Here is a 16,389-nt window from a genome sequence, read left to right on the forward strand (position 1 = left end):
GTAAACTCCAGTCCTGCAAATATTATCAATAAAAAATAAAATAGGCCAGGTGCAGTGGCTCAAGCCTATAATTCCAGCACTTTGGAAAGCCAAAGTGGGAGGACTGCTTGAACCCAGGAGTTCAAGACAGTCTAGGCAACATAGCAAGACCTCGTCTCTGCAAAAAAAAAAAAAAAAAAAAAAAGATAATGGAGTTGAAAACTCATATTACCTAGGTAAGTACCTTACACAGCATACTTTCTTTATACTGTAGTATTCCTATACTTTCAGCATATTAAGATACATAAATACCTACACCATTGTGTCACAATTGCTTACAATATTCAGTACAATACATGCAGTGCACAATTAAGTCTCCTAAGAAATGTATCCCTATCGCTTTGCAACACAGGACTTTATTCCTTCTCCAAGCTAACTTGAGTCACTTGCCCACCCTGCACCAATTCTAGTCAGATAATGCCATGCTTATTGGCTTTGGCACTTCAGGGTTCAATTCTGTACCTAGGAATGGGAAGGTTACTAAGTGTCAACCACACAACTGCATTCATTTTCAATACCTTTGCTCTTTCCTTCCTGTTGAATTCACCAGGCAAAGCCCTGGTTAAAACCAACAACCTATCTGCTACAGCTATGGCCGTATGATACAAGAGAGGATACAAAAAACAACCAAATTTCATCAATCTCCATGTTCCTAAGCAGATAGTATAGTCTCACATGCACTACAGTATTTGTTACCAATTCTATGACATAAAGGGCTGAGACAATGTTTGTTGAGCACACCAGGCTCAGTGGCAGGTCCTACAATACTTTGAAGAGGGCATCTTTGATGATTATCAGAATATGGATTTTCCGATCCTTAATATGAACTCACAGGTATGTCACTTAATAAACAATTACTTTGTTTCGAGTTGGAGTCTCGCTGTCACCAAGGTCAGAGTGCAGCAGCATGCTCACGGCCACAACAGCCTTGACCTGCTGGGTTCAGGCAATCCTTCTGCCTCAGTCTTCCAAGTAGTTGGAACTATAGAAACACACTACCACACACAGCTAGTTTTTGGGATTTACTGTAGAGACGAGGTCCCACAAAGTTGCCCAGCCTGGCCTCAAACTCCCAGGTTCAGGCAGTCTCTTGCCTTGGCCTCCCAAAGTGCTGAGATTACAGGTTGAGCCACCGCGCCCAACCAATTACACTTCTTAAATATATTTTTCCTAAGAGAGTTAGCACTGAGTGTCATCTAGCAGACTGGGCTAAGCTAAGGTCTTATCAATATCTAAGAACAAAACTAGGCAGAAATATACACAAAGATAATTATTTAAGACCTTTATTAACAGGTGCTTGCAGTTTGTTGACTTTTTTTTTTGAAAAATCAAGTTGTAAACTTTTATTACAAATTAAAAATGAAGTTCTTAAAAATCTCAACTTGACCAGATATGAAACAATTTAAAAACCTTTAAAGGCATATTGAGAAAAACCAGGCTTTTTTAAAAAACACGTTTGTTATTACCAAAAAGAGACGTCTTTAGGTAAAAATAATAAAAATCCCATGCTGCATAGATAATGCAGATAGTTCTAGTTATCTGGTCAACGGGCAAAAAGCAAGCACTTAAGGTCTTCAGCTCCAATCTTTTGTTCATTTCTTATTGCTGGAATTTCATATTCATTTCTTCTTGTTGGATGACTAAACTGTAAAGAAAAAAGAAATGAAAGATTATCATGTAGAACTCAGTACTATTTATATATTTATTTATTTAGAGTCAGGTCTCACTCTGTCACCCAGGCTGGAGTGCAGCAGCACAATAACGGCCTCTAACTCCTGGGGCTCAGGTGATCTTTCTGCCTCAACTTTCCAAAGTGCTGTGATTATAGGCCTAATCCACCACACCCAATTCTTTTTCATTTTTAAAAAGTAATTTATTTATTTTTAAACAGAAATGGTGGGGAGGGTCTCACTATGTTGCCCAGGCTGGTCTTGAACTCCTAGGCAAGTGATCCTCCCACCTCAGCCTCCCAAAGAGTTGAGATTATAGGTGTGAGCCAACGTGTCCAGCCCCAATCTTCTTTTAGCAGATCACGGCTATGTATAAGGAAACCTCAACCAATTTCACATTGGTTTAATGTAGACAGTGACTTAACAACAGGGTGGACACTGATGTGTTAAGGTTAACTGTGAGTTCTGGATGGGCAGAAAGGATAGAGGGGGAAAAAAACCAAAAGCAACACTGAGAGATAACTCCAAAGCCAAAGAGACAACTACAAGTCCCTCAGTATCATGGAAAAAGTGGAAACGCAAAAGAATTGCTTATGTTTAAGAATTTAAAAGTAACAAAATCAAGTGAGCCAATAAGCTACAGTAACAGGAATATAAATATATCACTAGTCTGCTAGATAACAATTAATATTAATCTACAGGCATTTTAAATAAAGCAGGAATCATTCATTCTCTTAAGTGTTAAGCCCATTTTAAAAAAACAATATAAAGCTCTCACCTTTACCAACAACAAAAACAAGCCAATTAAAGTCTATGAATGATTAAGGAAAGAACATCAATGTTGACACTTTTCTCCCAGTAAGGTTAGCAAGACTTTTCTCGGCTTACTGGTGAAATCACAGAATTCATTCAGGAAAGCTGACAAAGGCCCAGGCCCTAATATTCAAAATATATAATGTAAAGACAGGTCTCATTAGGGTCAGAAATGAGAACTGGCTGATGGCTAAATATGGCAAATACTCCTCAACAGTATTTAGGTAATTTTTAGACTAGGGTGAAAAAACACTACAAAGAAAATGGCTAACATTACCTGATAGGCATTGTCTCCCCTCTTGAATTAATAAAATGAGACGGATACCACTCATGACTGCCATGCTGAGGCCAGGTCGCCCTCTAGGCTTACTTACCCGGATGATGGTCGAGATGGTAAGCCGGCATTTACTCAGCCCCGCCCTGCTCAGCCTCGGGAGCGGACGAATTCTCAGCTGGTGGATCGGCTGCTTTTGTCTCTTTGCCATCTTGGGGTTTAGGGTTTTCTGGGCGTCTGCGTCGGTAATTGAAGTTGCGGCGGTACCGACGTTGAGGTGGCTGCTGACCTTGGGTCTCATCTCCTTGATTTTCTTTATCCTCTTCATTGCCGTCCTCTCTAGGCTGTCTTTGGCGAGGAGGGCCCCTGGGATGAACATTGTCAAACTTAAGAATAAAACCTTTCTTCGGACACAGTCACCAGTGTTAATGCCATTTAAGTACCAATATCTGACCATTCTCTGTATCAACTATTCTGCAAGCAATTACTGGTTTTGATGGACTAGCAAACTTTTGCTCATAGCACAAGCTATTACAAAATCAATCCTAAAATAGCTAATAGTGGGAAAGTGTCAACATTTTGGTGTCATTTAAAAAGGGTATATGGTAACCATTACAGATGCTACTAACCTTTACAAATGAATACGTGTAGAAAACTAAAGATGCCCTCTCTATACAAATAAAAGCAAACAGCAATCATTTGTCATCAAGGAAACGCAAACTAAAACCACAATGATAGCATTTTACTCCCACTACGATGGCTATATATTAAAAGACAGAAAATAACTAGCGTTAGTGAGGCTGGGGAGAAATTAGAATCCTTATATATTGCTGATGGGAATGTAAAATGGTGCAGCTGCTGCTCTGGAAAGGTTTGGCAGGTCTTCAAAATGTTAATGAGTTACCCATGACCCAATAATTCTACGCTTAGGCCTATATATACTGAAGAGATTATCCAAAAAAACCCCGTACACATTATGTCAATGTTTCATATTCACAATAGTCAAAAAGGATAAATAACCCAAATGTCCATCAACTGAAGAATAGACCAAATGTAGTACACGCATACAATGGGATGTGATTTGGTCATAAAAAGGAATCAAGCATTGGTATATGCTACGACATTAAAACCTTTGGAAGCATCATGTGCTAAGTGAAAGAAACAAGACACAAAAAGCCACATACTGTATGAGTTCACTTATATAAAATATCCAAAATAAGCAAATTTAGAGATAGAAAATAGATTAATGGTGGCCAGAGGCTGGGGTAGAAAAGAATGGGAGCAACAGCTAATGGATTTGTTGGGTTGAATAAGACAGCAGTAGTTGCACAACTCTGTGAAAATACTAAAAAGCCACTGAGTTGTATACCTTTTAGAAAATAAAGATGGTCAGGCCTGGTGGCTCAGCCTGTAATCCCAGCACTTTGGGAAGCCGAGGCAAGTGGATTGCCTGAACCCATGGGTTTGAGATCAGCCCGGGCAACTTGGCAAGACCTCATCTCTATAATAAAATAAAATAAAAAATTAGCTGGGCATGGTAGCACATGCCTGTAGTTCCTGCTATTTGGAAGGCTGAGGCGGATCACTGGAGCCCAGCAGGTCGATGCTTGGGGTGGCCGTGAGTGTGCCACTGCACTCCAGCCTGGGCAACAGAGTGAGATTCCAACTCAAAAAATTAAAAGAAAAGAGTTTATGTGGTACATTCCCACAATATATTATCCTGAATGGCCTGAAACTGAAGCTATCAGGACTTTTAATACCAGGGAAAGTATATTAGGGTTTGGGTTTTTTGCTGGTGCTTAGTAATGTCAGAAAGACAATGATGTATTCTTGGCCCTTCTTTCATCCATACTCACAGCACCCCAGTTAAGTCTCTGGACAGGCATTATCACAGGCTCTGATTCATATTTACCTCTGTCCATTCCATTTTTACCTCTACCCTCCCCACCAAAAAAACCTCCAATCTACCAATCTGAACTTCTCCAAAATCCCCTTTTTCTCACATCTTTTGGAACTCATGGTTCATATTCAGCAAAACTGCTCTGGCTTTCCTCTGCAGCCCACAAGTGGTAACTGTTTGATTCTCTTATCACTGGATTTACAAACATCTTTCCTAGTTTCTTAACTTTAAGCTTTCAATTGAATGTTGAATTTTGCTCCATTTACTGTCCTTTTACTGCTGCAGATATTATAACAGTTCCAGGACAGTTTGTACATAACCTGGGCTTCTTGACTGTTGATCTCCTATCCAACTGTTTTTTACCAGGGGTTCTCTATTGCAAGCTCCTGCCCCTTCCGATTTTCCTAGTTCATTTGTTCTTGTCCTCCCATCCCCAATTTCCACTAGAACCTATAAACAGTGATCCTATCACCCATTAATCTCACATCTCGTGGGGCGTGGCTGCTCAAGCCTGTAATCCTAGCACTTTGGGAGGCCAAGGCCAGAAGACTGCCTGAGCTCAGGGATTCGAGAACAGCTTGAGCAACACGGTGAGATCTCATCTCTACAATAAATCAAAAAATTAGCCAGGTGTAGTGGCACATGCCTGTGGTTCCAGCTACTTGAAAGGTTGAGGCAGAAGGATCACATAAGTCCAGCAGACAGAGGCTGCAGCAGACAGAGGCAGCAATGGCTGTGAGCATGCCACTGCATACCAGTCTGGGCAACAGAGTGAGACTCCGACTCCAAAAAATACCCCCTCACATCTCTGTAATATTTTCTTCCTTCTTAAATCTCAGTGTCTTCCTTTGGATAAATAAGCCAAGGTCAAACAAATCTATCTCTGCCCAACTTGAGCCTGCTTCTTCAAATGGCTGGAAAAATAGAGCCAAGCTGGGTGGATTCAGTGTATATTTATGATCATCATCACCCTATTACTTATAAATTTATTCTATGTAGTTCTCTTCAACAGATAATTTCACATCTTTGTCCCAAACCTCTCTTTTTGATTGACAACTTAGCAGTCAATGACTACTATAGGTTCCTCCTAACACATCTGTGCCCATATACTCTGGTTTCTTTCTTCTTTTTGAGTTGGAGTCTTACTCTGTCACGCAGGCTGGAATGCAGTGGCATGCTCATGGCCACCACAGCCTCAACCTGCTAGGCTCAGGTGGTTGTTCCGCCTCAGTCTTACAAATAGCTGGAACTACAGGCACGGGCCACCACACCCAGCTGATTTTTGACTGATTGTAGAGATGAGGTCTTGCCAAGTTGCCCAGGATGGTCTCGAACCTGTGAGCTCAGGCAATCCTCTCACTTTGGCCTCCCAAAGTGCTGGGATTAGGTGTGAGCCACCACGCCCAGCCCTACTCTGGTTTCTTAAACATAAAAGTGCCCAAGTTCCTAACAAAAGGCCAACACTTCCACTTGTGAACCAAACAATTCTCTGAGTTAACTTCTCTGTCTTTGTCATCATCTTTTGCATTTGCCTGTTTTGTCTCATCAACCAAAACTTTTTTTGACCCCAGATTTTCCCCTTACTACCATCTTGTCTCTTTTTCAGCAAAATTCCTATTATATTCCTTCCTACTATACTATATTCCTTGTCTGAAGATTTCTCTTTCAATTTGCTCTTGGATCACACCATCAGGATTCCATCAGGATTTCACCCCACCACTCCATGCAGCAGGTTTCATTTACTACTTATTTGAACAAAGGACTCCTGTCCAGTCTGGAAAAGTCACATTCACTGATCACTGCCAACTTCAAAGCAGTTATGTGTTATTGCAGTAATTATCTGGCATTGCGAACTATTATAAACATTCAAACTAGGCAGTCGATTTAAGCTGCTCTTCAATGCAACAAAAAAGGTAAACTTAAAGATTCTGCTGTTGGCACCTACAGACAATGGAATGGACACTATGCAAGTCTATCTCAGGTCTAGTTCAAAAAAAAAAGATACTATGATACTGTTTTGCAATATTCTAACAACAATGTCTAGATTTAAAACAGCTTGACCCACAGCTCAAGATCAATAATATCCAACAATTTGTCAGGATCTTCAAGCCATCCAGGTCCAGCACCTGGGTAATATAATCTTCTGAGCAATGAATTAGAAATCTTCAACTGAAGTGAACAGCTACAACCCAGTTCTTCTTACTTAAAAACTCAGGACAGGACATACATTAATACAAATGAAAAAGCATAACACTGGTTGCTCTCGCAAAATTCTCAATGTACATAAATTGATATATAAGCAATAACCTCAGGTGGGTCCCCTAGTTCCTAAAATGTCAATGACTATGACAATGAATGCTATAACTTTGGTACAATATGTAAAGCCTGTATACAGAAACCTCCCCTCTTGTAGAGTTATAACATATTCTGGAGACTTTCTGCACATCTACAGCCCAGAACTTGTTTCTTTAACTTAAAAAAAAAAAAAGGCCAGGTGTGGTGGCTCACGCCTGTAATCCCAGAACTTTGGGAGGTGGAGGCAAGAGGAATGCCTGAAACAGGGGTTTGAGACCAGCCTGGGCGACGGTAAGACCTTGTCTCTATAGAGAGGGAAAAAAAAAGTGGTCATGGTAGTATACACCTAAAATCCTAGCTGCTGAGGCAGGAGGATCACTTGAGCTCAGGAGGTGGAGGCTGTAGTGAGCTGATTGTACCACGGCACTCCAGCCTGGGCAACAGAGCAAGACTCTCTTAAATAAAGTGTTATTACTGTTTTGGCTTGATTCTTGAGTGATACCTGTCAGCTTTAAGAATCATATGAGAAAACTCAATACTTTGACACAAGACCCTCAAAAAAATAACTGTTATACTATTCTATCCTACTACTGTGGAACTAAGAACATTGCTTCAAAACATATCACAGCATGCTCTAAAATACGCTCGGCTCATGGAGCTTTTCTTCAAAAAAGGTATGGTGGCACAAGCCCTTGGTTCCAGCTGCCTGGAAGGCTAAGGTGGAAGGATCACCTGAGCCCAGCAGGTCTTACAAATGGTGCAAATCAGATACTCCTAATGCTTGGATGATTACCTTTACCTTTCTCCCTCCCAAGGAAGCAGTTTCAAAAGATGGGTTTAAACTACTCTCTTACCTGTTCAAGGACACAAAATGTGAAATTCCACACCCTCATTTAAAAAAGGGCATAAAAGTAGACCTCATCTATACAAGCTGTTTTTAAACAATGCCAGCAAAGACACAAAAGAACACATTATCAAAGGTTAACTGACTTCTGGTTCACCTCTTAGGCATCTAATGAAAGAAAGTGTGCGTTAACAGATAAGTGACTCTGCTCAGTCCTAATTTAGGCTTGAGGAGTTTTTATTAAGTAGAAACAGGTTAATCTGGACCATACCTACGGAATCGTGGTCTGTAACCCCGATACATATTCTGCCTCACTGGTCTACCTTGTTCTCCTGCACCCTGGTTGTCAGCACCCTGAAAAGACAATGAAAATCAAGCCTACTAGGTCAGTAGCATAAGAGGAAAAACCCAACCAGACAAATCCAAAGTCTGAATACAAGAACACCAAGTCCACTATAGCAACAGTGACCACACTATAAATAATTAACCCTTTTGGTTCTCATTAGGAATCATATGTGCTTTCCATATGATTAAGAGCTCCAATACAGAGAAAGAACTCTAGGAAATGGTTAAAACATGGTCCTACCAAAAGCTCTATCACATACTGTTGTTGATCCTTTTAAAGTGAAACTTACCTCCATCACTTCTCCTTGCACAGGAGGGTTGGAATACTGTGGTCGACGCCCATAGGGCCTCCGCATGTAGTAAGGTGGGAACCTTCGCCTGCGGTAGGGCCTGCGTTGTTGGGCCTGGCCTTCGGGAGCACTCTCCGATCCCTCGTTCTTTTCCCCACTCTCACTATTCTGGTAATTCTGCTGGTAATTGCGTGGAGGACCCCTACGACGTGGATAGCGTCTATAATGGTTACGATCTGCTGCATATTTACTGCCTTGAACTGGAACACCACCAGGGCCTGTAACATTTGCTGCCTCCGCACCCTACAAAAGCCATCATATATTGATAATGACAAAGGAAATCAGAACACTTTTTCAATAAATTTCACACAAAGCCAAAAAATAAAAAAAAAAAAAAGAAAGAAAAGGAAAGGGGGCTTGTCTGCGTGGCCACAGAAATGACTCAGTATCCGCTCCTCACTGTTCTGAGAGATTGCCCTCTAACTGCAGCCAGTACGTTAGGCTTAATGCACCTGTGTTCACCTGAACACATCCATCCACATTAGAGCCACCAGCTTAACGAATGACATCTCCAAATTATTTCCATACCGAAGTCAAACCTTTACACAAAAAGCATCCTCACCTTTTCTCCTTCAACAACATCAAACTCCACAGTCTCTCCATCTCCTACACTGCGAAGGTACTTCCTGGGGTTATTCTTCTTTATGGCAGTCTAGTAATATCACATTCCAAAAATAGATTAACAGGGGAGAATAATGTGCTTTTTCATTTAAAATGTACCAGAGTCAATATTATTTTAGCTTGGATATATACTTAAGATTTGCTTTAAATAAGACCAAACTGTCAAGAAATTTAGAAAAGCAGGGTCCATTCTACCCCCAGCTTCAACCAAAATACTCCAATCTTACAAGGCCCCATTTTACCACTGTTTACAAATCTAAAACAATGTAATACCCACGACAAATGCAACAATATATACATATTTTTTAAAATGCCTTTTGCAAAAGCTTATGTAACTTTCAACAAAATGAGGATATCCATCTATCCCCCAAAGACTGCACTTAATAGTAGAAGCTAGCCCCACACAGGGCCAGTTTAGATGACAGGCGAGTTTGGTTTTGCATGCTTCAAAGTTGACCAAACCAACTTTATCCCTGTAATACTATATATAAATTCAATTACAAATGTCAACCAAAATCCCTTCCAACCTGTGTTAATACTTCAAATGGAAATGCAATTCACGTGTGTTAACTATGTCATTCTTTGTATTATCTGACTATTAGGAACTACTGGTTATTCTCACCTAGAAATATAATAAATCTTATATTGCAGATCTGTTCTACTTCTCTAGACTGTTAGGGCAAAGTAAAAGAGGAAGAATAACACCTCACATTTTTATATATTTTTACAATGTTCTTTCACATATTACCTATTCAATCTCATTGTGACAGAGGACATGAGGTATTATTAATACTTTTTTACAATAATGTGGCAGGCTTTAAAAACTTAGGTGACTTGCCCAAGGTCACACAGGTAGCTAAGTGGCAGAGCAGGGACTTCTCTAAATAAATCCATGTCTTGGGACCCCAAATCCCATGTTCATTCCAAATCACAGCAGTATCTACTACAGGATCACTCATGCATTTCCATTCCAGAGGAGGCAGGACAACCAACAAATCTAAGGCCAGTTAAACTAAGTTGCCCAGAGCTGCAGTTTCCTTGATACACCACTAAGACCTGAGCAGCCAGACAAAGTACCAAGAAACAACTACATGTTGAAACGACTTCCAAAATAAAGAGGAAAGTATATTGGTGACACCTGTCAATCAGTACAACTGAGTGAGTTGAGTCGAATAATTGATCTCATCTGTCATCTAAACTGGCACATAATTTTCATGCCTTTCGCATGTAGTCAACTATCAATTACCTGCAGTCACAGGGGATAGCAGAAGCAAGGATAATTAAAGTCCCCAAACTCCTTTTAGTCAACATCTCTACTTCCCCATCCTACCCCAAAGATTGCTGACAGACAGCAAGACTGATAAGCCTTGCTGTCTTTTGTTCCTAAGTCTACATATTCTTTTGAACATGCAGAAGAGAAGTAAGGAACAGGTTAGTTGACTTCACCCCAACAAGACCATCAATTTTATAAAACATTTACTTTAAAATACATTTTGTCTGTGCAGTCCTGTACTTCTTTACATTTAGAATTTCAATGTTTCCATACATACATCTGACCCTGAGGACTATCTGATAGGGCTTTGGCTGTACTAGAAATTGATATGGCTTCCCCTTTGCTGTCATTGAATCTGTATAGGACATTTCAGAGAGCTATAAAGCTTCAACCTGTGACAGCCCTTTCTATGAAGCATGCTGCTATCCAAGCTCATTATCTGCCTGAATAAATAAGAGTATGAAAACTGACTGTAGGTCTTTTGATTTCTGGATTATAGTATAAAAAAGGTGGTTTAAAAGTTCTTAAGCTAGCCATTGTCCTACTAAGCTATGGTGTGGCCATGTGCTCTCTGACTTATGACTGTCGTCATGTTTCCTGACCTTGGCCCCCACCCCTACCTTGAGGAAGCAACTCTCCCCTCTCTCATTTACTTTCTTTTTTTTGAGTTGGAGTCTCCTGCTCTTGCCCAGTCTGGAGGGCAGTGGCAAGGTCCCGGCCACTGCAGCCTCAACCTGCTGGGTTCAAGCGATCCTCCCACTTCAGCCTTTCAAGTAGCTGGAACTACAGGCATGCACCACCATGCCCGGCTAATTTTTTGATTTATTGTAGAGATGAGGTCTCAGCAAGTTGCCAAGGCTGGTCTTGAACCCGTGGGCTCAGGCAATCCTCTCATCTCAGCCTCCCAAAGTGCTGGGATTATAGGTGAGCCATTGCGCTTGGCCTCTCATTTACCTTCTAAATAAGTTTTATTTCCTAAGGAAAAAAAAAATTTTTAAATAGCCGGCCGCAGTGGCTCATGCCTGTAATCCCAGCACTTTGGGAGGCAGAGGCGAGAGGACTACCTGAGCCCACAGGCTTGAGACCAGCCTGGGCAACACGGTGAGACCTCATCTCTACAATAACTCAAAAAATCAGTCAGGCGTGGTGGCTGCACCTGTGGCTCCAGCTACTTGGAAGGCTGAGGTAGAAGGATTACCTGAGCCCAGCAGGTCGAGGCTGTGGTGGCCATGAGTGTACCACTGCACTTCAGTGTGGTGAGAGTGAGACTCTGACTCAAAAAATAAAAATTAAAAGTTCTTAGTGAAGAACTGCATAGTACAGAAGTACAAATACACAAACGTGTTTTTCCTACACATTTTATACCTGTGAAGATGAATAAATCCAATGGAGCCTATAACACACTTAAGTTTGAGATACTAGCATTCACTTGGCAGTGACTTACTTTAGTAATTATCTTAATTCCTTAATGTCAAGGCACTCTCGATAACACTTTCCTTAAATTATTCCTTGAGGATAAAGTTCAGCCTGTAGTACTTGTGCTATGTTAGTTTTCTCCTACCAAAATATTAGGAAGCCAGTCTAAAAAGCACGGACCAACCATGAGACCTCAACTCACAAAAAATTATTTAACAAGCAATTACCAATTCTGCCACATTGCCTTTCACTCAACTGTAAACTACTGAGAATTTTCATTTTTCCAAGTCAGTCAAAACTCTCCAGAGGTTACCAAAAAAAGCACTAGGCTGGGCTCGGTGGCTCAGCCTATAATCCCAGCACTTTGGGAGGCCGAGGTGAGTTAATTGCCTGAGACTGTGGATTTAAGAACAGCCCAGGCAACTTGGCGAGACCTCATCTATACAATAAATCAAAAAAATTACCCGGGCATGGTAGCACATGCCTGTAGTTCCAGCTACTTGAGAGGCTGAGGTGGGTAGATTGCCAGAGCCCAGCAGGTCAATGCTGGGGTGGCTGTGAGCGTGCCACTGCATTCCAGCCTGGGCAACAGTGAGACTTCAACTCAAAACAAAAACAAAACAAAACAAACAAACAAAAAACACTACCAAATGCTGTAGAATACATAGAACCTATATGCTACTTACTTCGCTAGTACTCAACTTTTAAAAAATCACTGTTTTGTGGTTCTGTCCTATTTCCCCCATGATTATGGTGATTTATCTCTACAGGCAGACCTAACAGCATTTGAAAACTTCTTGCCAAAGTTTCTGTATATTTATAGCAAAATTATTAGTTCAAGTTTAGAATCATGTAGGTTTTCTGTTCAAATTAGTTATGAAAATTTAGTGCAATGAGTCGAGCAAATTCAACATTTACAAAGCTACCACTATCAACAATACCAATTTGAAATACCTTTTTAATTAGGTAAACTTCAATACAATGTTTCAATGTATATATTTTAAGCAAGCCACTACCCTTCCTGTAGGAGCTAAATAAATTGGTGTTTGAATTTAACCTTTTGCAATGAACAGTTGAAAAAATATCCACCCTTTTCTTGTCACATGCCTTGAGTCAGAAGTGCAAATATCTACACAAGCACTCACCTGGTGTACAAATACATCTTCCTTGGTGTCATTCCTGCAAGACAGAACCAAATCAAACAAGTTAGATTAAAATTATGCCTGGTCATCGAAGCATCACTTCCCTCTTATTTTCCCAGAGACTTTCTGGCTGCCAATGAGCTACTAGGAAATTTGGAAAAACAAAAACACATGCCACCATGATCTCTGCTTTAAAGACTAAGCAGTTGCAAACAGCTGTAACCTTACTACCTACATGAGACACACAAAAAAAGCATTAAGAAACAAAAGTGTGCTGGCTTGGTGGCTCAGCCTGTAATCCCGCACATTTGGGAGGCTGAGGTGAGCAGATTGCCTGAGCCCACGGGTTCGCGACCCACCTGGGCAGGCGAGACCTCATCTCTACAATAAATCAAAAAATTAGCCAGGCGTGGTAGCGAGTGCCTATAGTTCCAACTACTCAAAAGGCTGCGGCGGAAGGATCACTGGAGCCCAGCAGGTTGAGGTTGTGGTAGCCGGGAGCGGCCACTGCACTCCAGTCTGGGCGACAGTGAGACTCCAACTCAAAAAAAAAAAAAAAGAAACAAAAGTGTGACCTGAAGTAAGAGGGTGGCAGTGACTGGCAACACATACTCTGCCACTCCTTATTCTATTAAACATTAACAATGTTCCAACACACCATCAACTCTTACCTCTAGAGCATGGTCACCAACAGAAGGAGGAATTACTTTCTCATCTCACCCTCAATCATTTCCTCTTCACCATTTCCAATTCCTAACTTTCCTTGAGATCATAAAAATGACCACAAAAAAATCCTCATAGAATGTACACCACCACAAAGAGTGAATCCTAATATGAACTAAGGACTTTAGGTGGTAACTCTGAATGCAAGAGGAGATCAGCCAGTTAGTTATAAAAGTTACTCTAGAAGCCTAAACTAGGACAGATGGAGGCCTGGACAAAGGGGCCAAGGTTGAGGGAGATATTTGAGACATCTTTCTTTCTTTCTTTCTTTCTTTTTTGAGTTGGAGTCTCACTCTGTCTCCCAGACTGGAGTGCAGTGGCTGCTCCCAGCCACCGCAGCCTCGACCTGCTGGGTTCTGGCAATCCTTCCGCCTCAGCCTTCCAAGTAGCTGGAACTACAGACGCGCGCTGCCACGCCTGGCTAATTTTTTGATTTATTGCAGAGATGAGGTCTCACCAAGTTGCTCAGGCGGGTCTTGAACCCGCAGGCTCAGGCAATCCACTCACCTCAGCCTCCCAAAGCGCGGGATTACAGGCTGAGTCACCGAACCCGGCTAGAGACATCTTTCTTAAAATGGGAAAAACTTTGTGGATAACTGAATGTTAGAAGTGAGGGGAAAGTAGAGAATAATCTTAGGTTTTTAGTTTTGACCTGGAGTTTAGAATTACATTGATACTAGGAGCAAGAACCAATGGAGGAAAAACAGATTTCCTGCCCCACCCTCCCCACTCTGTTCAATAGTAGTTCTATTATCTAATAACATACAGAACAAAAGTTACAATGAACATAGGCTCACTAATCAAGTCATGCCAGACAACAAAGAACTAATTTATTTTGTTGACACTAAACCAGCCTTATAAGGAATAACATGACTAATGTGTATCTGGATTTCAGGAAAAAACTTGACAGCAAAAAATGCAGTTTCAACCAAGATAGAATACTATGATTTGGATACAAATCAATCTAGTTGCAACTTGTTAAATGACTACACAGATATTGTAGGCACTGCTAACAAGATACCTGATTTTTAGTCTTAAATCAACTTTTTTTTTTTTTTTGAATTGGGAGTCTTACTCTGTCACCCAGGGTAGAGTGCACACCCTTGGCCACTGCAGCCTTGACCTCCTGGTTTCAGGTGATCCTTCCACCTCAGTCTTCCAAGTAGCTGGAACTACAGGCATGCACCACAATGCCTGGCTAATTTTTTTATTTACTGGAGAGATGAGATCTTGCCAAGTTGCCCAGGCTGGTCTTGAACTCGAGGGCTCAGGCAGTCCTCTCACCTCAGCCTCCAAAGTGCCGAGATTGTAAGAGGGAGACCTGGCCTGATCAAGTATTAATAGTTGTGTAACATAGAAAAGCTGCCTCCTACTCACTGAATAATTTTTTTTCACCTGTAAGAAACACTGGACACAAAATAGCCTAAATTACTGAGGGTTTCAGTTCCAATTATGCTAAGGACTTCAAATATATCATTTAATTCTCACAATCTTGCAGTAGGTACTATTATTAATTCCCTATCCTACAAACTGAGGAAGCAAAGTACAGTGGTCATTTGCTCATAGTGATTCTGACCACAGATTCAGTTTTTTTTTTTTTTAATGTTGAGACCATTACTGAAATCTTTACATTTTAGCTTTAAAGAAAGATTAAAGCACATGGTTTCTCCAATTTTAGGAGAGAACAAGTAACAAGAATCCTTACACACACCCACTACAGTGATCAAATTTATTATACGTATTTAGACCAAGATTCTGCAATCCATTTCTGTAAAGGAGCAAGCAGTAAATAAAGGCTTTGCAGGCCACATACAGTTTGTGGTGTACTCTTTCTCCTCCCTGCCCCAACAACCCATTAAAGATGTAAAAAACTCCAGGCACAGTGGCTCATGTCTATAATCTCCGCACTTTGGGAGGTGGAGGCGAGAGGATTGCCTGAGTCCAGGGGTTCGAGACCAGCCTGGGCAATTTGGCAAGACCTCACCTCTACAATAAATCAAAAAATCAGCTGGGCATGGAGGCATGAACCTGTGGTTCCAGCTACTTGGAAGGCTGAGGCAGAAGGATCACCCGAACCCAGCAGGTCAAGGCTGAGGTGGTTGTGAGCGTACCACTCCACTCCAACCCAAGTGACAGAGTGAGACTCCTACTCAAACAAACAAAAAAATCCTTAGCTCAGGAGTCATACAAAAACAGGCTGCCGGTGACAGTTCACTGACCTCTGACCTAGAATAATGCCAGTGCAGTAAGCACTGTTATGGTCACTATCTATCTTACTGAAAAGGGAAGTACAACAATAAAAACAGAATGCCAAAAATGGCCCCAAAGCATTTTTAACCTTTAGTTATTATTAATGTGATGAGGGAGGGAATCCCCAGCACTGTATCTTACCACTTTCTACAGTATATCCTGAGAACCAAGAGCCACATTCTACCTTGGTTAGAGACAGGGCAGACAAGAGCTTCTCCTCCCCACTGGACTGCCAGCAAGTCATTGAGGACAGACTGCACCAAATTCTTTCTTCTGTCACTAGCACCCAGCACACTGTACCAACATGGGTACCTATTATTCACTAAATAACAGTCAGCTTTTTAAATTGAAATGTAATTACTACCACTCCTATGCTACTAAGTCTATCCAAATTAGTAAGTTTCTTTTTTTTTTTTTTTTGAGTTGGAGTCTCA

The 16,389-nt window shown here is 41.1% G+C and overlaps 1 protein-coding gene across 2 annotated transcripts in view; it reads right to left on the reverse strand.

Annotated features, from left to right (window-relative positions):
* Window positions 1–1,304: 1,304 nt before the first annotated feature.
* The window catches only part of YBX1 (Y-box binding protein 1), a 23,124-nt gene continuing 8,039 nt past the window's right edge, over window positions 1,305–16,389 (reverse strand). For both annotated transcript variants that reach the window (XM_021706220.1, XM_021706221.1), the window contains exons 2-7: window positions 12,986–13,019; window positions 9,093–9,182; window positions 8,471–8,773; window positions 8,107–8,189; window positions 2,897–3,162; window positions 1,305–1,684 (exon numbers count right to left, since the gene is read on the reverse strand). In XM_021706220.1, coding sequence (XP_021561895.1) covers window positions 2,928–3,162; window positions 8,107–8,189; window positions 8,471–8,536 — 384 coding nt within the window. In that variant the 5' untranslated portion in view covers window positions 8,537–8,773; window positions 9,093–9,182; window positions 12,986–13,019 and the 3' untranslated portion in view covers window positions 1,305–1,684; window positions 2,897–2,927. The remainder of the gene's footprint in view (window positions 1,685–2,896; window positions 3,163–8,106; window positions 8,190–8,470; window positions 8,774–9,092; window positions 9,183–12,985; window positions 13,020–16,389) is intronic.

The sequence above is a fragment of the Carlito syrichta genome, unplaced genomic scaffold (assembly GCF_000164805.1).
Source record: "Carlito syrichta isolate Samal-C Ts95f unplaced genomic scaffold, Tarsius_syrichta-2.0.1 Scaffold315356, whole genome shotgun sequence".
In the NCBI taxonomy this organism is placed as follows: domain Eukaryota; kingdom Metazoa; phylum Chordata; class Mammalia; order Primates; family Tarsiidae; genus Carlito; species Carlito syrichta.